The sequence below is a fragment of the Epinephelus moara genome, chromosome 2 (genome assembly GCF_006386435.1).
Source record: "Epinephelus moara isolate mb chromosome 2, YSFRI_EMoa_1.0, whole genome shotgun sequence".
In the NCBI taxonomy this organism is placed as follows: domain Eukaryota; kingdom Metazoa; phylum Chordata; class Actinopteri; order Perciformes; family Serranidae; genus Epinephelus; species Epinephelus moara.
Window position 1 is genome coordinate 30376943 of NC_065507.1, and position 23370 is coordinate 30400312.

A 23370-nucleotide genomic window follows, 5' to 3' on the forward strand; every position below is an offset into this window, starting at 1 on the left:
TTTCATTCATCCTATGAGGTTGAAAGAGAGCCTCTGTACAGTGTGCACATGCCACTCAGTAAAAACCCAAAAATGTAAGGTCAATACATTTCACTTCACATTCCAAGGTGCTGCAACTCAATATGGTTCTGCCCCGACTGGATCAGATTGGCTGCATGTCTAGCTTTCAACCTATGCTGGGAGGGAACGGTGGTGGAGAGCACTGATGTGCATCACTTTAGTTTGGCCATGGGCAGCCAAAATCATACGTGGTTCATAAATTTCCCTGTTCTGAGTCTCCTGCCTTGATGCTTTGGATCTCACAAGACATATTTGTGAAGCAATCTAGGAGGAACCCAGGGCACTGATTAGAGAATTTCTTCCACCCTTAAACCCCGTCTACACCAAGACACGGATATACACACACAACCCATGCCCTGGCTTTTTGTTCGCCTTTCCTGATACCACATCACACATCTTGAGCCCTGCACTCCTGCATACCAGCTCTACCTAATTACAGCAGAGAGTCCCACTGCTCCCCACACTGCCTCAAGGCTCCTCACAGCACCAGGCTATACACAACAATCTAAACAAAGATTTGGCCTTTCAACACGCTGGTTTAAAAGAAGCAGCACACCACTCTCAACATAAACTCTGCAGCACCAAACCAAATTAGCCTTATTGATGAGGTACGCAACCCTGTGGTAATTAGTTCCCCCGCTAAATCTTTAAATCACCTCCTAGCACTCAGAGGAAGGCAGCGTTAAGCTAAGCAGTTGTCTCCTTATTACAACTAATCTGCAGGGTGAATGCATTACCTTAGAATAGATAAGGCATAACAGATGTCCTCTCTTATAACAAGAGGGGCGTTTCTCGTAGATGCGGCAAAGGCTTCAAGATATGCAACTAGCAGTGTGAGGGTGGACCACCATGGAGCATCAGTACACACAGACTGGGAGTCTGGTTGGAGCAGGCCCGGGTGCCTCTCTGTCTGAAGCCAAGACTGACAACGTTGGCTAACCGCAATGTAAAAGTGGAGCATCTCTCCCCACAAACCTCATTCTCTATGTGGTTTGTCGCTCGCTCCTATGTGCTTTCTTTTACTTCTGTCTTACAGAGATTGAAAAATTACCTACTCACTTGGATAGAGTCAGACACCAGTACCAGAAAATGTTAATATTGTTAATACATGACTACCATCAATTGATTGGTAAAATTGCTGTTGATACATTTTCTTTTAAACAGTTTATTCATTAAACAGCTTATCAATCCAACACTATTAGGGCTGGGTATCGTTTTGATAAGTGTAATATGTAAATAATGAAATACCTTAATTTGAAGGCTATAGCTATGTTTTCAAGAAAACCCTTTTTTCATGTAAGAAAATAACTTCTTACATGAAAAAAGTATGAAGCGTCTCAAATATTAAATGCTGTCTTAAAATAGGCAACCATACAAAAACTTCGCTGAATAAACAAGCTGATACACTGTGCCTGGTCATATTTCAGTCAGTACAGAGAAAGTATTGAGGTTAAATGCCCAGCCCTCAGCACTAATTTGGTCCACGCACAGAGCTTTCATATTGTCATTACTGTTAACAAGCATCTGCAAAACATCCTGCTCTAATGTTGTCAGTGTAGGTCCCACATTTTCCTGACCACACAGAGAGATAGCCTTGGCTTTGGAATCTTTTCCTCTGGAATTGTTTGTATTTTTCATGTTTCCCCCTGCTTTACCACCTCTGTCTCTTTTTACTCACCTATTTCTCACATAGGGAGCTGAGGTATTGACTAATCCCTACGCTCAGCCACCTTCACAGTCCTAATCAGACCTGGTCGTAAACCAAAACTGATCTAATTGAGAGCAGAAATAAGATGATCTGACCACACGCCCTGTAACTGAATGCTCTACTCTTTCCATGAGCTTGTTGGGCTCAGTAACATTCTTCTCAATCGTTATTTCAACTGGCAGTCAGTGCAGCAGCAAGGCTGGAGCAAAAGGGGGGGCTGAGGTTGCTGGCAGACTAAAGCGATGCATTCTTTGTAACAGTCAAGTTCTGGATATGGAGACAATTTGCTCAGTGGTTAAGATATTTTGGGGCTGTGTATATATAGTGCATGCTTTTCTAGGAAGAGGCAGTTTTGTCATGAATGTAAAATACAACATACTGATGACTACCTGCCATTATAGTACCTGCACTTCATCATCACACCGAAAAATTATTTGTTGCCATTTGTTTGGGATCTAGTTTCCTGGTTACTGATTTTTGTTACCTGGCAAGCTGTCACTCAGCGTCTGCTTTCCAGTCTGGTGGCTTCTGATGGACAGCAGGGGACTGGATGGATGATTTAGCACAGATTTGCTTTGGAACAGAATGAATATCATGAGCAGATGATGCTTCCTGATGCCCAGCTTGTTTAGCAGTGCCAACTGCCTTGCACATGTGCAGGGGGACCACGGCCTGTGAGAACAGAAGGCCTGGCAGCCCTTATCACAGCAAGCCTCTCAGTCTACTACCCCCTTCCCATTGAGTCGTCTCAAAGGAGGAGGGAGGCAAAGTGAATAATTGTCTCTATTTACGAAGGTCAAGCAAAAGTGCTCCACTTGAGCCTGAGCGCAACGCTGTGACACAACGTGACTGTGAAGGCACACACACCTGCAGTCTGACTTCACTCTGTTGGTAATTTACACCCATTTCTTTCTTGCATCACCAAATTAGATAAGCCTGGGTCCGGTCTGACTGAGACCCACAAGACAGTGTGTTAGCGTCACTCCAGGGAGGCCTGAGCGTCTCCAGGCAGGCAGATGTTTTGCTCTCACCTGCTCCGATTCACTTGTCGCCACTCCAGAGGGATACAGGGGGAAGTGAAGAAGTGTAATTGGATCACAGAGGGGATGCAGCAGTGTGGGAAAAGGAAGTGGGAAGAGATAAGAAGTCTGGATGGACAAGGAGAAAGAGTAAAGAGAGACAAACGGAGACAAAGAGACAGGAAGAGTGAAGGAGATCCCACTCCTAAGAGTCAAAGGAGGGATCAACAGCTGGATCCAGCTGCTGAGTTGGAGCTTTGTCACAGCTGCCAGAGGCTGACTGTCCCTCTAGAGACTCTCAACTGTTTGCTTTCTCCCTCTATGGCTCTCCTTTCACCACACTCACACCCTTTCATAGAAACTTGGGAGCAGTGCCGAGAGGTCTGCCTCACCTGCAGCAGACAGTCTGGCCGACAGACTGTACTAATGAAATTTCTTGTCCCTTGAGAAAGCCATATAAGCCCATCTTCCTTCCTTGCCAGATGTGGGCAGGAAACCCCTCCAGCAGACTTTCATCTCTTACACTCCGCGTGGCTACATCACAGCCTGTACTGACCCTTCACAGTCACCCTGAGGGCCTGTAAACACTGCTTGCTTTACCACTCAGCACCAATTTAACAGACAGCTACTAATGAAGAATTTTGATTCCGTGTCTTTCATAACATCACTGGCTGGTTGCACCTGTATGACACAGCAGCTATCTGTTAAATTCCAAAAGCTTGAGCAGGTACAAAAATATGAACTGTCTAAAATATAAAGTATTTATGCATAATAATTGAGGTACTATCCCAAAGCAAACTTCTATCAGATATACTAATGCTGAAACAGTACATTTTGATAAATAAAACACCCTTTAAGTTATTTATCAAGCAAAATGCCAAACATTCTCGGGTTCAAGCTTCTAAAATGGGAAGATTTGCTGCTTTATTCCATTATTTCAATTAAATATCTTTGGACTGTTGGTTGGACAACATTTACACATTTAAAATTTCACCTTAGGCTCTGGAAAAGTGTTAAGGACATACGGAATTCACTTACTTTCTGACTTCTCTACTGATGAACAAAAGAACTAAAACAAATTCAGCATTTGCACCACAGTAGTCCTTCTATTCTGTTTCACAGCTTGGTGTTCAAACACCCACAGCTTTGGTTTCCGACTAATGAACAGTATTTCCTCCCAGCTTCTGTATTCAAGCATATAATATTAAAAGTTTTACCACAGCTTTCTCCTCTTCCTGTACTGGTAGAAAGAGAGAAGCGGTGGATTTGATGATGGACGTCTGAGCACAATAAAATGCGCTCGGCTGTCTCAAGCACAGCAACTTTGACCCGAACACCCACGCTCTATCCAGATGTACATCAGTGTTTATGTTCGCTTCAGTGCCCCTGCTAGGCCCAGGAGTAATTGTTCAAGGAAGTATTACATTTGCGAACACATTAAGTAGCACATCCAGTTTCCTGCAATTTTACCAGTCCCTGAAAATACTGTTACACCGCAGAGCCACAGCGAAGCTTGCTAGTTAGCAAGAGGAAAAAGAAACAGAGGAGACCAAAAGCAGAGTCAGCTTGCCTCAAGCTAAACCAATCTCATGGGGAGACAGGCCAGTCTGGTATTAAAACAGACAAGTGAACATTTCGTTTGACACAAACCATCCCCAAAAAATGTCTGGTGAGAACTGATGACATGGTTTGTGTACCAAAATATCAGTCTGAAACTGGCAATTTCACTCATCACCATAGTTGGGTCTCATTTGGATACCCTGGAAAAGCTGTACTTGAGAAGTTAGCAAAGGTCATTACAAAGAGAAAATGTGGCAATGCAAAGGGAGTGTAGAGCAGTCAGGTGTCCCTTTGAGTCACCAAATCACTGCACTTTACATGGCTGTTTTGCAGAGCCTTCGTTTGGGTGAAAGTAAAATTAAGAAAAATTTAAGCACTACACTAAGACAGATAAAAAATGTGGTCAGCATGTAACATTTGAAGCCTAAACAGACAGGACAGACATTTTGTGAAGAAGCAGAGCATTATGAAGCATAAAGCCCCAACCTCACCTGAGCACTATGGGGGTACACACCCATAAATGTTCTCAGTACAAAAATAACAGGAAAATCAGAAAATACAGACAGGGGGCAGAGTCTCTTCAGATAGAAAACCCACAACACACTTCTAATAAGGGATACTAGTGTGTGTCTTTCCCTTGTTTTTAGAATAATCCTGCATAGTATATCTTTAAATAAAATGGCTGACAACAACCTTATTTCTGCCTTAAATCCCAATTACTCTCATCAACTTTAACAATTTACTGTCACAGAGTAACTTCTTAAATATTTTTTTCATTTTTTAACATGAAGGAATGAGTCAATTCAACAAGAAATGTGAAGCAGGCACTGTTGTACACACAAGAAAATAAAGGCAGAGATTGTGAAAAGCTTGATGTACTTCAACAGCGCAGGCTTTCCAAAGTTCACTGAGGAAGCTAGAACAAAAGCAACTCTTGCAATTAAACAGTGAACAACAGATCTTTATCCTAACTGTGGTGCAGAGAGCATTATGAATTTCTCAAGTAGGAAAATTATTACACCACATAACACATTTTTTTTTCATCAGGTACAGCTCAAAGACCCCATGGCTGAAGGTGTTATTAGCACCTGCCTTTCGTCACCAGTAGGTGGTCACTATAGAACAAAAAAAATGGAAATCAAGAGACTAGTATGAAAGAAATACATTCTTTCAATCATTCACACTTTCTCTCCAGGGCAATTATGAGTATTCTTTTTTCCCCATAGACTGGTTGCTTTTATGTTGGCAGGAATAGAGAAGTGATTCAGAGTGCCACTTCACTGAGGTGTCTCTTTCAACTAGGCTGCCTTTCAAAGAATTCAGTGAAATAACGAATATGTTTGAGTGGCACAATATGTTACACTGCTTAAAAAGCCTCTGCATCTGTAGTTATCTAAAGTAAAAACTAGTGGGCTTTTAGTATTGTTGCACACAAGAAATCCTAGCCAAAGCATAACAATCCTACACAATATGGCCAATGTTTTTTCAAGAGAAGTGAGGTGTTTAGTCAAAAAGCTGCCAAGACATCACTAAGACAGGAAGCAATCTGGGCGGTAAAGGAACTGATAGATGCAAAAGTTTGTTTTTACAGCTTCAAGAAAGAAAAAAAGGCAAAAATGTTTGCTCCTTCACTCACAGCAATCACTGTTCGTCTTATATTGCTAAGGGGGCTGCAGTGATGACAAGCGGTCCATTCTGTCATGAACATGGGGGAGGCTCGTTTAAAAATTAGGCCTGGCCTATCTTCACACCCAGCTAATGAGAAATGAAGTGAGATCAGATAAGAATTTGGAGAGGGACAGACCAACAGACAGACGAGGAAGCCCCCCTGCTCATGTCACCTCCGCCAGTCATGCCAGCGCTTGTCAGGGCTCATTTCCCCCTCAGCTGCCTGGAGACCCCCTCTTGCCTTTCTACTGGAGCCAGAACGACCCCCCAAAACAGACAGAGGGACAATTCTTTGCAGAGACACACTCCAAACCAACCAAAAACCACAATGGTATGAGGTGTAAATTATTCCCCATAGCGACATTCTGACGTAACAACTGGAAAGCTTCATTACTTCATAAGTGAAATAACACACAGAAGAGTGAATGGCAAATAACTCTCAAAGCCAAGATAACCAGACTTTGCTTTTCTGAATTTGGAGATATTAAGGCTGGCTGATGTGCCTCATTATCCCTTATGACATCTTGTATTAGTCTCCTTCTTCCATGTTGGGAATCAAAAGCATCTATGCTCAATGACCTAATTAAATGACCTTAAGGTAATGATTTTCCCTTTTCTATTATTCTGAGAAGACTTCACACATTTGGAATAAAGCATACACTGGCAGAGTGCAGTGTAACAGTACCTCTTGTGTGAATGCATGCTTGCAAGCCACAGTGTAAAACTGAGACATAAAATGGTTAAAGAGAACATCATTCTCCATATAAATGGATCAAATAGATGAATCCAAGAAGTATAGCAAGCTATTTTGGTATTGTGGTTCCTTCATGGCATCAGATCTGTGGTGTAACAGTTATATTTGACTTCTACACCATCCAGAAAACTTGCAAAATTGGACACAGTTTAAAAACTAATAATGGAGAAAGGAATTAGTAACGGCTCATGAAACACATTCCACAATGCAACTCACGGTTTTTAAAATGTTGTTTTTCATGTCGTATTTGATTTCCTCCCTTAAAGATGACCTATTTTCTTTGCAGTAGATCTTGCATATTGAATTACAAGACTGATTGCTGTTAATGGGCTTAAGTCCTTATTTTTAGTTATCTTTTCCCCCAACACATCTAATTTTAAAGTCATCCATAAACCAAATGATGTATAGCAGAAAGTGACAAAATATCACAGGCACAGCACCATGGAGCCAGACTACATTAGAATAATCATGAACTGCTGTGCTGGTGACCTGCGGAGCAAAGAAAATCAAGCCACTTCAAACGATTGAATTAATGATCACAATACCCATATTGTAATGGTTTTTTTGGACAGAATTGTGTATGGAAAAAGGGGGACATTGGGAATTTCATCTGCAGAGCAAAAAAAGGCAGTCATCAGATGTCTTGCTGAGATGTTTGGATGTAGAGCTGGCACCCTGAGTAAGAGCAGTCTGTTCTCACATGGCCCGCCAAACACACGTCTGCAGCATCCAGGCAGGCCTGAGAGAGGCCAGCGAGCAGTGGCTTTAAAGAACTACTTCATACTTGGACCCCGTGAGGCTACTGATCAAACATGTCATACTCTGAGAGCTGATTGAGAGCAGGTAAGTAATGCTTTTGGAGGCAATGCAGGGGAAAGACAAAACTCTGACCATCTCTAGTTTGAAAAAAAAAACTTTCCAGATATTTTCATAGAACATGAACTTCCACCCACATTGGAAAGAGTGATTGTAGAGCTTTACAGTTCTCCAAAACATACATTTTTTAATTATTCTTTGGTTCAGTTTCCAAATTCTATAATCAATTTCAGCACATTCCCCCTTTCTCCTTATCCTTGTGGTCCCTGTGATTTATAATTAGGGGACCTCCCACAAGAAGCCCTCGTAGCTTCTATTTCTGCATTCAGGCCAGGAGTTGCGGTAAGGCCTGTGTCTCCCTTCACCCCTCCCTCTCCCAAGGCCAAACCCTGGGCCAAGATCCCGTCTGCTAAGCCCTCTGTCTGGACTGCACTCTGTATCCAACTCCTTGATCCATGCAATACTCCAGCAGACACTTGTGAAATTCAATTTGCATGAAAGTCTATACATGTAAAAAGAGAAAAAAAAGCTTTCTGACTTCAGGAAATACTTGAATTATTTAAATAATTGAAGAGCTGTCTTTTCGTAAGTCCTGTCTCTTTAATAAGATCGCCAAAAACAACTTGAGAAACAATATGTTTTAATGACACAGGACTGCAGTCTCTGTCGCAGTGCTGTAATTTGTCCTAACTTTAATTCATCTTGTCGTCTATAGCCATTTTTTCTCACGCTCAACTAGCCTAATTAAGGTGCCTTTTGAGAGTGAATTGACATTTATTTCTTTGGATAAAGCCCTGAATTTGTCTCTGCCTGTGAATATGTGAAAACCCCCTTTGTGCCTGGGCTGACAGAGGACTTTACACTGCCTCTGTTACCCTGGAAACCTTTTGAGAGGTGAAGGGGAGGACAGCCAAAGAGGAGATCATCTTGGCCTAAAATCGCAGGTAAATCCTCACTTAGGCAGTCAAAATTAAACAGCTTTACTTTTAAAAAATAACTTTTCATAGAGGAATGAAAGGAATCAGCAAAGTCTGACAAATTTCTCCTCTATTTATTTAATAAATTTCCATTTGTTAAGCACTTCACTATTGCCCCCAAGTTGAGTTCAGACTCTCACATGAACTCAGCGTTGAAGTGTGGGAGTTTGTTTACAAAATCAATCAATTTACAAATTTTAATGAAATAAATCTGCAAAAAAATGTCCTACCTCAAGAATGCAGGTCCCTGGAGCTGTGTTCTCCTTGATGGACACATTGTAGAAGTTTCTCTCAAAGACAGGCTCATTGTCATTTATATCCTGAAGAACAATGTTTACCACAGCAGTGGATGACAGGGGTGGTTTCCCTCCGTCTGTGGCCACCACAGTTATACTTGGATTGGGGTTCTTTTCATAATCCAGCTGGGACAGAGTGGTGATAATCCCTGTAACAGAGTCTATACTGAACCAGTTGGAGTAAGCACCTTGGTCTTGCAGGATGCTGTAGTTAATGTCCCCATTGGGCCCCTGGTCTTTGTCTCTAGCTGTCACCTGTAACACAAAGCTCCCTGGAAACACCACTTCAGGGATCACCTGCCTGTACACTGGCTGGTCAAACAGAGGAGGGTTGTCATTGATGTCAATCACTTGGATAATAAAGGAGGACTCGGCCCTGAGAGGAGGAGTGCCCGAGTCTGTTGCCATCACCCTCAGCTCGTAGGTGTCTCTCTCCTCCCGGTCCAGAATCTGGTCTACACAGATCAGATAGATGATGCTATCCTTAGTGGTCAGGGCAAACTTTCCATCTCCTCCCTCGAGCGACACATTGACATTGGCATACTCTCCATAGTCTGGGTCAGTGACTGAGATCCTGGCTACATACTGGCCTGGCTGCGCACCCTCTGAGATTCTGGGAGATCCGTCCTCGCTGAGAAAAATAATGGTCATGGTGGGCTGGTTGTCGTTGTAGTCTCTGACGTGGATAGTGACAAAGGCATTGGTCACCTCCGGATGGGTTGCGTTGTCTTGTGCCTGGACCACCAGCTCATGGACTCTCCTCATCTCAAAGTCCAGCGGCTTGTTGAGAGTGATGATGCCGCTGCGAGAGTCAATGACAAAGTAGCGATCTGGGTCGCTTTGTCTCCTGTTGATTTCATACACCACCATCCCGTTGTCTCCTTCATCAGCATCTGTGGCAAACACCTGCAGGATATTGCTTCCTGGCTGGAGGTTCTCTGATATTATAGCATGGTAGCGACTCTGGTTGAAAATGGGAGCGTTGTCATTAATGTCCTGTACAGTAATATCTAATGTCATCTGATCAGTCCTTTTGGGGGAACCACCATCAAAGGCTTCCAGAGATAATGTGTAGGTGGATCTTTTTTCTCTGTCTAGGATGGCATTGACTACCAAGTCCAGATAAAGAACCTCATTGCTTCCCCTCCTGGTCTCCAAGGTGAATGCCTGGCCAACATTTCCATCCTTGATAAGGTAACCCTGTGTTGCAAGCTGGCCTTTATCAGCATCAAAAGCTGGCTCAAGAGGGAACTTGGTGCCGATAGCTGTCTGCTCCGGGATTTTAAATGTGGCATGTTTTCTAGGGAACGTCGGGGCATGATCATTTATGTCATTCACCTTGATGGTCACCTCCACGGTCACACCTGTCATGGTGACTGCTATGAAATTGTATCTATCCCTCAGTTCCCTGTCCAGAACTTTGGCGGTTTTAATAATGCCTGTGCTCTCATCTATGTCCAAATCACTACCCACACCTGTGCCCTCATGGTCAGAGATGAAGTACAGGGATGCTGTGATGCCAGGAGGAAGTCCCGCACTTATGTCCCCTACAATTGTGCCTGCTGGCTGTTCCTCATCTAGCTGTAGCTCAAGGGTCCCCAGGACCACTGGTGAATGGACTGTTACAAGCTCCAAGGCCACATACATCATTAGCACTATCCTTCTGTTCCACCAACCCTCACGGTGCGAAGGGTCCATTATAGACTTCCCAAAACCCTTGGCAGCTGTCTTCATTTTGGCTCCTTCTTTTTAAACCTGGAGACACACAAAGAGGAAAAGCTTAGCAATGTCTAAACCTGACAACAGCAGAAACTAAGAAAAGATGTATTATTTCTGCATTGAAATACAGAGTAAGTTAGTTTAAGAAAAATAAGTATACGCCTTAAACACTTCCCCATATGTTTTATGGGCTCTGTTCCCAACCACAGCACATACAATACACCCTGCACATAACATTTTCCTACACTTCTTCGTCCACCTAATAAGTCAACACCTTGTTCCCCCTACATACCAGAAAGCTCTCTATTGCTAAAGAAACATCAAAGCCACAGGCCGCATCATACTACCTCAGTCGTTTGCTGTGGCTATTCAACTTGAATTAAAAGGATGGAGGAATTGCTACCCAGTGTGTTCACCATAGCAGCACTACACTCTCGTCAAAGTCCTGGATTTAATATTTATGTGTGCTACCACATTTAGCTCTCATAAAGTGAGCAGTTTGGAAAAACTCATCCGAGAACCATTTAAAATATATAACTCTCCCCATGCAAACACATCTATCTTTCAATACTTCAGAGAATCAAATTCAGGAATCAAGAGTTAAATCAAGAGGGTATTAAAATATTGATATTTAAAAGTAGTAGGGTGTTAGAAGCCCTTGCATAAAGAATCGTCCAACTCTGGCAATGGACCCACACCACTGCATTGAATCTTTAATTGAGACTGAAAGACACATTGAAGCAATGTGGAAATTATTCAACAAGACTGTCACCATCTGTAGAATAATCCAAAACCACCAAATGTCTGGCACACAGAAAATTATTGTGTCTTTTTCATTAAATAAAGAGAGCAGCTTCCAATTGTCTGTGGTTCTGTCTAAACTTGTGTAATTCATAACTACTTTGACTTGTCTGAAAAGTAAATCTAGCTTTAATTCTGAGGAAATACATACATAAACATATTATACTGTATTAAATTTTGAGGAATTTGGTGTCTACTGAAAGCTCTTCAAGGCTCCCCCCAGTGGTTGAACTGATACATGCAGGGAAACATTCACAAAACATCTGTGTATCTGTGTGTGTGTGTGTGTGTGCGTGTGTGTGTGTGTGTGTGTGTGTGTGTGTGTGTGTGTGTGTGTGCGCGCGCACTAAATGGCTCCCATGTGTCCTGAAACGCGGTGTGGTGATCTGTTTCAGCCAAAGTGGTGACAGTGTGTTTGAGTGACAGAGCAGTACAGCAGAGTTGAAGGGCTCCATGCAGTCTACCTCTCTCCCTTTTTCTGGCTCTGCAGCATTGTAATTGAGGGCTGCTGGAAGTTGGCCATAAGCACACAAGATCGTGGGGCTAATTTCAGTCTGCCGTGATACGGGGCCCACGACACCGAAGATGCTAACTTTAATGTCAATAATTGGTTTGAATTCATTTCAGTGTGAGTAGTGAGAAACAACAGGGCATTACTTGTTGTGAAATTTTACATTAAATCAGTGTTGTTAACACATTTCTAGTTTATTTAAATGAACAGTTTAGGAATAAAAGTGATCTCTGGATCAATTTGCTGCATTCACTTCTAATTCTTACGTTTAACGAGGATTATAAAAATTGCAAATGACAGGACCTTAAAAGCAAGCATTACAAATTCACCATTACATACTTTGGGTTGCTTTGTGAGTGCTGTTCTTGGCTAAAACATAAGCACATCCACGACAGCCTGAAAGTCTTGACAGCACTTGAACTTTAAAGTCTCAGTATTGATTTACTTTACTGCAACACTGGGGATGCACTTTTACAAAGCTTTCTCCAAAGCACAAACGATAGCTTTTCAAGGCCAGAATCTTTGTCCAAATGCCACAACTGAAATAATGCACTCTCTGGTTGAGCTACAGTGGAGGACCTCTGCAGAGCAGAGCAGCCTAATGGATATAGCAGACACAGTCGGGTAGGCTAATTGCACAATACCAGGCTAAGAGGGACATATGGTTTTAAAAGATTCAGTAAGTTAAAAAGAAATTTCTGCACTTTAAAGCTAAAAAGTTGACCAAATATATGACAAAAACTGTCACCCAACCACCCAGGCCTCCATTACTGAGAGTTTCATGTTTGAAAGTTAGTGGCAAGTTAGCAGTCAAGATTTAAAAGGTAACAACCTATTCGTGCATAGGGTTTCAGGGAAAGCAGTCCGGAAAAAAACAATTCAAAATAGCTGCTGATGGTAAAAAGCTGTTGCATTTAGTAAGCCAATCCCATTGTGGCTTGGATTCAGATGTTTTCCTTGCATCATTGTCCTAGATCATGGAGAGTCCCTCCTGCTGTTAGTTAAAGAACAGTGAAGAGTTTTGTTGAGATGATGCAACTGCTGAAGTATTAACCCCCATGTACCTGCAGCAACGTTTTTTAAAATATTTTATTTGCACACTGCAATAGCTTCATTGAGATGCACATGTGTGTAACACGGCATGTACATCTCATTGTTAGCAATAACTATAGCATTGACCCACTTTCTTTTGAATCCTCTAAACCACGTCAACCAACCGAATCCAAGGTTTCTAGGATTTACATTCAGAATGAAACCTCTGTTTGAATACAGTCAGTATCATTCTGGGCACTTTGCTAGCATGACTGGAATCAGCATCAAAATCCCTGGCAGCAGTGAATGCTGGGCCAATCAGGACTGCATTTCTACCTCTCCACTGTGGTCCAGATTACATTTGGCATAACGTGTCAGATATTCATTTTTCATGATGCTGAAAATTATTTTGCTTATTTATTTTTCATTTTTCAAATCTGAGGAGTACTTTTTGTCTTTCTTCCACTACAAGATCAAGACAAGCAGGCCTTTGGTTTGGCAAAACCTAAAATAGACAATACATCTGAACAAACACTGCTGCCTTCCTCCATGAGCCAATACCCACATTACACAGAAGAATGCCAAACCTCTCATGAAAAGTTAAGATGATATTTAACCATGTAGTAAAAGATACTGTTAAACATCATTGTTAATACACTGGATTTGCCACAGATCAAACTGGCCAAGTCATATCATTTCATCTGTGAAGACATATCCTGGGGTTATTGAATAATCACCAAATACTTATCTTAAGTTAATATCTTAAACTACAATCATACACAATATTTGAGATAGTCTCTTGTGAATTAAACAAGATGTTTCTGATCTAACCAGAATATCTAATCTAAATGGATGCAACCCAAATACTGATTAAAATCTATCACAATTCATCAAAAGCATGATTCCAAATACAGCACTTCAGCTGCTATGTTTTAATTAACACAACCAAAACCATTTTCATCACCAGGCCAAGAGGGACAACTGTAGTGACAGACTATGTGAAACGAGCTTCTAATTCCATGTCATGATTCCAGTTAACTCAAAGAAAACTTTTGAGGTTTCGAGAACATGCCAGGCTGCCTGAGGCTCAATGGAGCCATAATGAAAACCACAGACAGAACTGCAGATTGACTGGACATGAGGATGACAGGCTTAGCACAAAGCAAACTAAAAAGCCCTGAATGTTTGCCAGGCTATTGCTTCTCACAAGTGCAGCCTTTCTGTGCCCTGCATTAGCCTTTGAAACGTCAGTCCCTCGGCATGAAAAAAGGCCAGGGAAAGCCATCACAAGCCTCAAATACACATGCACTTCCTGGCCATAACAAGCATGGTATTTGGAAAACACGCGGCTACTTTTTAAATGATGAACTGAAGGTTCTGAGGGTCCGTGACAAGAAGGATGATCTCTTTCCCACAGCAAGAGCAGCATGAGTTGGTTCAGCTGTTTGTGTAAGATGTTCCGGATAAAAAAAACACACACCTTATGTCTTTGAAGATGACACCATTTGATATTGCGTTGGTGGTACTAGTGGTTGCATCATTAAAAACACATGTGCATCGAGTTACAGTAGCAGGGGTGCAAGGAGAGTTTGGACATGATTACTAAAACTAAGGTCAAAGTTCACCTCATACGTGGACAGGCACATAAATATTTCTTAACAGGTGGGATTTAAAACATTTTAGGGTTTTTTGCTTTCAGCATTAATGTAGATACTTTATTCTAGATGACAGAGTCTGGTCACTAATGAGAAAAACTCCAGAGGTGACAGCCTTCTGGGACGACATCCTCAAACGCCATGGTTGATGTATACTTGACTTATATACTGATGACGACACTGCAAGAAGATGAGTAAAAACCGCAGTGACTGCAGCCAGGCAATTTTCAGAAATGTGAGGCAGCAAGAAACTTTCTGGGTGGTGTTGGTGTGGCCGTCCTGGGAGAAACATATCTTTTGTTTTTCATTCCTTTTTAGGAGTCTGGAACACTAGCTTCATCAATAGCATATGCAAGCTACAAAGACAAGACTAGTGAAATGATTACTTCATGCACTGCACCAAGGGTTTATGACATAATCCTTGGATTGTAATAAAAGCTGTGGAGGTCCAAATTTTGGTGGTTTTATCCATCAGTGCCGCATTTTGTTTGTTTTCTCTGAGTTTTAATTTACAACCCAACCCAGTCTTAAAAGTGGCACACATTAGAATAATGCTCCAAACACAGTCATCTACAGATAGAATGATGGCCATTATCACAAAAGTTAAAAAATGCCCCAAAACTGAGAATATGGATAGATACACGTAGACATGGGTGGATGGATGAAAAGCACTGATAGGTAAATTTAAAAAAATAAAAAAAATTGTATGAATACTGTTAGGGTCTGGTCAGTTACTCTTGTGTTGTTATAATAGGTATTCAATGACTGGAAGCAACAATTAAACTGGGCATTTCCTAACTTTACAGTTATAGATGTTGCATTCAAATTAAACCAAAAGCAGGACTCCGCCGTCCTCCTCAAACTGATGGGCTGGTGGGGAGTAAAAAAGAGAGAGGAGGAGCCTGCACTCCTTGTGTGAAGTCAAAAAAAGGCTGCATAATTACGCAGCTGCACCATGGCAACCATCACACTCACAACTAAAGTGCACGGTGATGGAACCCAGTGGAGACTTAATTAATTTATTAATTGAGGGAAAGGAACACCTATTCACGGTCAATGAACACAAGTCTGCCAACACAATAACTGTGTAGACATGTGGGTAATCGTTTGGTATGTGTTCCACTGAAGGAAGAGGGAGGCACAAAGGCTCAGCGGCAGCACTCGCAGGACAATGAAATAACTCCATAGGTTGACCAATTTGGGAGGAATGTCTCAGAGGAGTTTAAAAAAAGTGCAACCTGACGTGCTGTTAAAATATTTGGCTGCGCTTCAAAGTATGCGCGCAGGCTGGGCTTGTACTGTGCAGTGACAAAAATCAATGCAGAGTCGTGTTTCATGAACAGTAAAAAAAAAAAAAAAAAAAAAACACGTCGTACCAGAACTTAAATATCTTTTATGAATAGTTTTGCACGGAAAAGATTAAGAACGAACGCTTTGAAGTAACACACAATACGGTATGATACTATGATATTGCAGAGATAGTCTTCTATAAGAGCATTTATTTGGGTCTGTTTCTTTAATTCAACTCTGCAAAGAAAATTGAAATAAGTGGCTCTTAAAAGTAGCTATATACGCCAGGTTGCAACATTGAATACAAAAGGACTGTATGTCCATTACCGCTACATAAAGGTCTGAGCATGAAAGAGCTGGAAAGCGGTCTGCAAAAGTAGCCAGCGTCGTAAGTCATGTATGAGTTTTACATAAGCGTCCACTAGAAAGTATCCACTGCTGGCAGGGGATCAGCGAGTGAGTTGTAAAGTGTGGTAAACACCAAACAGGAGAAGAAAAAGTGTGATTATGGATGAACTGAGCTGATGGACAACTTCATCGCCTCAGGTTACTTATGGAGTGAGGAGATCTGTGACATGCTGTGATGGATACTCACATTCATCTGTTGCTCTGCTGTGTTTGAGAATAGACAAGCCGAGTTTCAGGGTATCCAGATTCTTCTCAGTACTCCCTTATGAAGTCCAAAGTGAAAGTTATATCCATCTCAGGACCTGTATCCTTTGCCAGTGATTGTAGAGATTCCTCCTCGTTACACACAATTAGTTTCTTTGCTAAATCCCTATTTAGTTCTTTGCGAGGTCTTCCCAGACGAAAAGACGAAAAGTCAAACTTTCCTGTCGTCCTCTTCTAGTAGACGTTATCAACTTGACGGTATCCACTGTCTGTCTGGTCGCAGGCACACTGCTGCAGCACGCCGACTGAAACCAAACAGTGCAGGGCAGAGCGGTGGACGTCCCTCTCCAAATTTAATTTATGCAACACGTGACGAAGTGCAACCTCCTGCTCCTCTCTTCTTTAGTGCTGCTGCTGCTGCTGTGGCTGCCACAAGGAGCCACACCGACTGCAGAGAGGCAGGCCAGGTTATTGCTGAACTTTGGTGCCACCATCCTATGCAAAAGGGAAGTGTAAATCAGTAACATTACATGCAGTGTTCAATAGCTGCTACATGGGTTTAAATAATCTGGAATGATGAGATAAAGTTTGAAAAGCCTCAAATTTGGCCAAAAGTTTGGATAGCCTAAGTGTGCTGTTGCAATATGCATACAGTGTAGCAGCTCTGAAATGTTTAGCATCACATACAGTATTTTTATCTGGGAAAACAGTTTTTTAAAATGATATTTTCTTTTGTATGGTGGCACTGAGCTTCAACAAATCGACATTCCACAATACACAACATTTCACAAACCACCAGATCATCGTTATGTGTTGTGAAATGTCGTTGAACTTTATGAAATGTCATGTTTTCTGAAATGTCCTTGTGTTTTGACCCTCAGAGCCATCATACTGTTGGAATAACTAAGAATACAGCAACATATAGACTCATTTTGACATTATGAGATTGAAGATGAATTTCAAAATCACAATTTGTCGCTGTTAAGGATAACTTGTACTAGATATAGGTGAAAATCATAGTGAAAATCTTCAAAGATATACATTTATCATATTCAGTTGCCTGGTACCATAGAGTAGCTCACCTTAAATCCACCTACACCTTGACAAAACAACTCAAGCATCATAAGGAAGTCTAGCTATCACACAGACAGCTTTTTTCCTTCAGATGTTGGAAGTCAAGAAACCTCCTGTGGGTATTTTTCATCTAAGTCTAGAGAAGAAACAATGCCCTTAACGTTTCCTCACATCTTGTGACTCTTAAAAGAAGCATAGCCTACATCTCCAGTCATCTCCCGAGAGGAGCTCTGCTTTTATATCTAATAGTGCTGGAGCCATAACGCTGCTTCGCTTTATTGTCAATCACTGAAAGCTCTGAAAGTTATTAAAGCCTTGTCACTTTGCATTTAGAAGTTATAAACAAAAGAACAACAGAGGGGCCCTGCTGTGTCAACAATCCTATTTATTGTGGAGAAACAGTTGACATAAGTTGGATGCATGCATGCAACTGATCATCTTGCTTTCATTCACTGTAATGATTAATTGATCTTTGTTGTTATCATCATTAAAGATACATATTTTCTAAACTCATGCACCCTTTGCAACACAAAATAAGGTCATATGATTTATGATAAAATCATATTAGCCAAATACAGTGAAAGTATTTAGTAGTCAGTATAAATATACTGACATAGCTGTATCGTTCTGTTTGTGCTGATTAAGAAAAATAAAACTTCCGGGGAAAAAAAAGGTTTGGTCAGTGTCATCCCTGCCACAGTTCAACAATTTTTGCTGGCTAAACCATTTTTCCTCCAAGCAACCTAGTTATGTCTCCTCACTCTCACTCTAAACTGCAATATCACCAAGTGGAATGACTTCCAGTGCTGGCAGCTACTCATTATTACTGTGACAGCAGAGCAGAGGAGGCAAACTCACACAGACATGCTCACACATACACGCCAATTCACACATACATTCACGTAGACACACACACAGTCACAAAGTCAGATGACAGTCTTTTTTTTTTTTGCTAAGTCAGAATAGCCTACAGCTTTACGTCTGCAGGGACAATCATGCATATTATCTACACTATCTGTCCTTTATATGTTTTAACGTCATTTATTCTAGTGTGACGGGAAAGCAGATGGCACAAATTAAAATAATATTGTGCTTGGTTATGTTTTTGTGCATGAGCTAGTTGAGATTTAGAGTGCAAAGAAACAAAAAGTTCATAAATAGCACGTTGTACACAAAAATCATGTTTACAGATTGCATGAAATGAGGTATGAAGACACAGATGTAGAGTCATAAAAGGTGATATAAATGTCAGTGAACTAAGATGTAAAGGGAAGTTACAAAGACAACACAGGACATTGTTTTCATTTCTTTTCTTAGATAACATGTAGTGCTGTTTGATATTATATGCTTAAGTTATGACTCTCTGTGATCTATAACTGTGTTTGTTAAGCAGAAAAACGGATATATTCCTTGTCTTATCTTATTTTATTACAAATACCATTTGTTTTTTGTTTGTTTGTTTGTTTGTTTGTTTGTGCAAATATGTAAAGAGAAATGCTATAAACACTGCCTGTTGACAAGACAATGGATTGTCAAATATCCTGTTGACAGCACACTGATCAGACAAAAAATTCACCCGACGGAATTGTCGACTCTGACTTTGATAAATGATGAAAGATGAAAAGATTTACGGAAACTAAATGTAAAAATGTCAACCTGATGCATTTGTTTATGTTTTTAAACAACAACAAGCAGATTAGGTATTGTACTGTGAATAAATCGCATCAAAACATCAGAGGAGCATCTGTTACTCATTTGACATCAGCACTAAAGTTCCATACAAAAGTACAACTTTGGTTTCCAGCCCTGACTTTGCACTCTACATTCTAAGACTAAATCTGAATTTATTTTACCCAAGGTCCCTTCACACTTTCGATGAATTTTTCATATCTTTTTCCCCATGCATAAGACTGAGTTCAATGCCTCATCCTCACTGGTTGAGAGCATCTTGACTGCTCCTGTGAGTCATAGGAGACCCTGCATAAAAAAGCAAGGTGCTGTAGTGGTGGATAAATCTGCAATTTTACTTTGAGGTTATATGCTGTCCACATCACAAGGTTGTGGTCTTAGTAAGTTTTCTGTGATGGCTATTTTAGTGACATTTGACCATGGATTAGAGGGGAAACCACAGAGCTTGGCTCCTTTAGCTGTGCTGAAAGTCCATGGAAGAAATAATAAACAGATCGAGTTTAATCAAGATTAAAGTTAAATGTGTGACAGGCTGCTTTACCAGAAGAATTCATTTCACCCAGAACAAAAGTGCATTCAACCTGATACACACGATGTAATGAAATGAGATAAAGTAAGTAATTAATGAGCTGCCCATGCAATAGTGGGAAGCCGAAAAAGATTCAGCTGTTCCTACATCTTCCTACTTAGTGTTGCGAGGTTGTAGATACTAATTATGATCCTCTTAAGATCTTTTTCCTGTCATTAAATTTGTACAGCAGTTGACCCTCCCATCACTGAAGTCTGTGTTGTGTTTGTTACACTCACAAGGTTTTGATTGTTTGCATTTGCAAGTGTGCCTTAGGAAACAAAATAACCTTTTTAGTTCAGTGTTTTGTTTTGTATTTTGCTTCTTAGAGCATGTATGAATATGAATCTGTCTTTTATCAAGACCTGGAAACCAAAATTACAGAAACAGGGCATGATCTCATCTTGTGCTGATTCACAACATACAGTGGAAATATTTGGTTTCATCGTTTATCAAGACAAGAAAAAGAATAACAAAGATGATTACACGTAAGCACAACTTGACCAAACATACTCCTCTGTGTCCAGTTATTTATTTATTTTTACCACTTTTTCTTATCTCATACTGATATTAAACTGTAAAAAACATGACTTGATGCATGACTTGTTACTTAAACCAAAGAAGCATGCATTTCGTTTCTTAATATATTAACAGTTGTTCATTGTGTCAGAGTGCTGGATGAATTTGTGTTTCTTAAATGTAACTTTTCTGTCAGCCAGACCTCAGTGCATATATTGATTACATCTTCTGCTCTACTACAATTTATCTGAATTGAAACACAATGAATGGTATAAGTTGTAGGCTTTAAATAGCTGTGTTTAGACCTCTAAGGTGGGCTTTGTAGAATATTTGATGGGGACACTGGAGTGGTGTTTTTGGGGGCTGGGCATGCTTGCACAGAAGTCTAATGTGGACTTTTATTGAGACAAAACGTTAACCAGAAGCACCAGTGGACGATGTCCCCCAGGTTGCTGTGTATTTTAGGAAATATGAGCCTGGGTTTATTGAAGTTTACTTTTAAAAGGATGTACTTCACATACTTGATGAAAGAGAAGACCTGAGATCAGTTCTTCATCACATTTAAGAGACTTTTCAGTTCCACTGTATTAAAGCACACTTGCATGTCCAGTATGTGTACGTGTTGTATATGTCTACATACTCTGCATAGACCGATCCTTTCCAAAGGATATTAGATATTAAGTGCGCAGGTGGTTTTCATTTGGTTAAGAAAAAATCTAGGAGTACTAGCTCTTTATCATCTTCTGGTTAATCATGATGTAAAAGATCTTTTATAGGTTTCTGTTTAGTGTTACCACTGCTTCCTGACTCCAAAAAGTGCAGCAATAAATCTTTCATGTAAGGGGGGGGAAATCTAAATTCTTTGTGATACCCTAGCCTGAACCCTAAAATCAAGGCCCAAAGACTCATTATATATCAAACAAAATGATATTCATGATCTAAACTTGCTGCTGGATGAAAAACAGTCAGTCTTCAGTCTACCATGGTGGTATGTAGTAAGTTAGTGCAGATGATGATGATAGTCACAATAAATTCTCCTTTTTTGCACTGAGGGACACATAAGAGGCCAGACCAAGTAAATTAACAGTCTAATAAACTACATGTTTGGTTTTCTTTACCCCATGTCCAATATCTATTTCATATTGCCTACAGATGTTGTGTGGTCAAACTTCCTTGTGACACCAGCCTGAAGACTTTACTATTTTCTGTCTGAACAACCAGGAAAGGGCATATCTGTTCCGTTTACTCTCACGACTGTTCACTCGTGGCACTCTTTTGATTAGAAACTGTGGTGTCATTGTCCACTCTGTACCGGAAGACAAAGGGAAGCAATTGTTTCTTCATTGCAAAACAGAAGGTTAAACACCTGCACAGTGGTCCACCACAGAATCTCACCCAAGAGGCAAAGCAGGACTCTGGGAGGACTGTGCTATTCCTTGGCAGTTGGTGCTCAGGGAACCTTGAGGATAGCTGTGGTTGTGCTCAGCAAGTCCCAGGTGTGAATCTGTGTGACTACATAAATACAAAGCAGGCTCTGCTGACAGAGACCCAGTCTGCTCTGCAAATACTTAAATAGGCTAAAAAACAGTCTAACTAACCAAAACAGTATTGTGTTTCTTGTGCCTTTTATAACGACAAAGCCAGTAAGTTGCCTGTGACTCCTTTGTTTTTCTCCTTTCTTGTATGTAGATGAGCCAAATCTGTCCATCGGCTGTGCAATGCAGGAAAAATCCACATTAAACTGTTTAATGCTGCTGCAAAACAGCTATGGTCTATGCGTCCTGTATTTCTCAGCCCATTTAGTTTTTGTTGGTGTCTTTTGTAATTACTGCATTTAACTAGTAGTAATGTAGTTTATAGTTTAATGTATCAATAATTAAACATGTTTGCCATCAAGACTGGCACTTGGTGTTATGGTTTATCCATACTGGAGTCTGAGATATTATTGGAACACAAGATGCTGAATATCCAACCTGGAATAGCTGTATTTTAATCCTATGATATTAACTGGTATTGAAAGTGTCTCTATTGTCGTGGTTCTCAACAAAAATGTAGGCTCACTGAAAGGACCTAATAGGGTCATACAAACAGCTCCAGACAATGAGAAATAATCCAAATATGAAGTTTTTGACAGCAGTCTCAGGAGAAGTAGAAAGTACAGATTTATAAGAAAATCAATAAAACTGGCATCTTCCTTCAAGCCATGCAGCAAAGAGTTCTGCTTGTTACTAGAGGAGTGGAACTGAACTCTGCTAAATGACCTACCAAGCATGAGAATAAATTAAGCTTGTCAGCAAAAGGATTTCTCTTGTTGGAAGATGCGGCTCTAATGTGATTTGTAAATTAAACCTTGGTCGATTCTGCTCTTTAAAATGAATATAAATTGATTAAATCTCTCCAAACCTAAGTATTTGTATTCACAGTAAACATCCAAGTATATGAATATGTCATACTCTTTATCCTTCAAATTCCATTGCTTCTAAATACTACACAGGATCAGATCTGCCACTGGGCTGTTGCCCAGTTAACAGCAGTCTGGCTTATAACAATGACACCCACTTCAGAACAGCCAAATCTTTTGGGTTGTCCACTGTGAATGCAATCTAATTAATACACTATCAATCACACAGTCCAGCATGTCGTTCTCCCGCAGAACAAAATTCCTCAGACATTGTAGGGAGTCTGAGTAATTCTGATGGAGATCACTTTTATTCTCCAGGAATGCATGCTGTTGTTTAGGAAAGGAATGCACAGCATTGAGAGAGATGCTCTGGAATTCCCAAAACAATTAAATTGTTCAAGCAAACGTTTCTTTGAGGACAGAAAGAAAAAGCCTCTAATCCCATTACTCCACACTTCACAATGCTGTCACTTGAGAAAGTTTAGAAATCGTTGACTCGACTTGGTCCATCATTTTGAAACACACCATAGTAATGAGCCTTGGCACTGAAGTGAACAATCACTATCAGGGTCAGCAAGGAGCAACCTGGGCAAATTCCTTCTTCTCTTCAGCCTCACTGAACTCTTACTCTGTTACAAGTG

At 40.7% G+C, this 23370-nt stretch overlaps 1 protein-coding gene across 1 annotated transcript in view; it reads right to left on the reverse strand.

The window, feature by feature from the left end:
• Positions 1–16776, reverse strand: part of LOC126406807 (protocadherin-16-like) — an 86510-nt gene extending 69734 nt beyond the window's left edge. The window contains exons 1-2 of the mRNA XM_050071320.1: positions 16462–16776; positions 8793–10613 (exon numbers count right to left, since the gene is read on the reverse strand). Coding sequence (XP_049927277.1) covers positions 8793–10592 — 1800 coding nt within the window. The 5' untranslated portion in view covers positions 10593–10613; positions 16462–16776. The remainder of the gene's footprint in view (positions 1–8792; positions 10614–16461) is intronic.
• Between the last annotated feature and the right edge of the window lie 6594 nt (positions 16777–23370).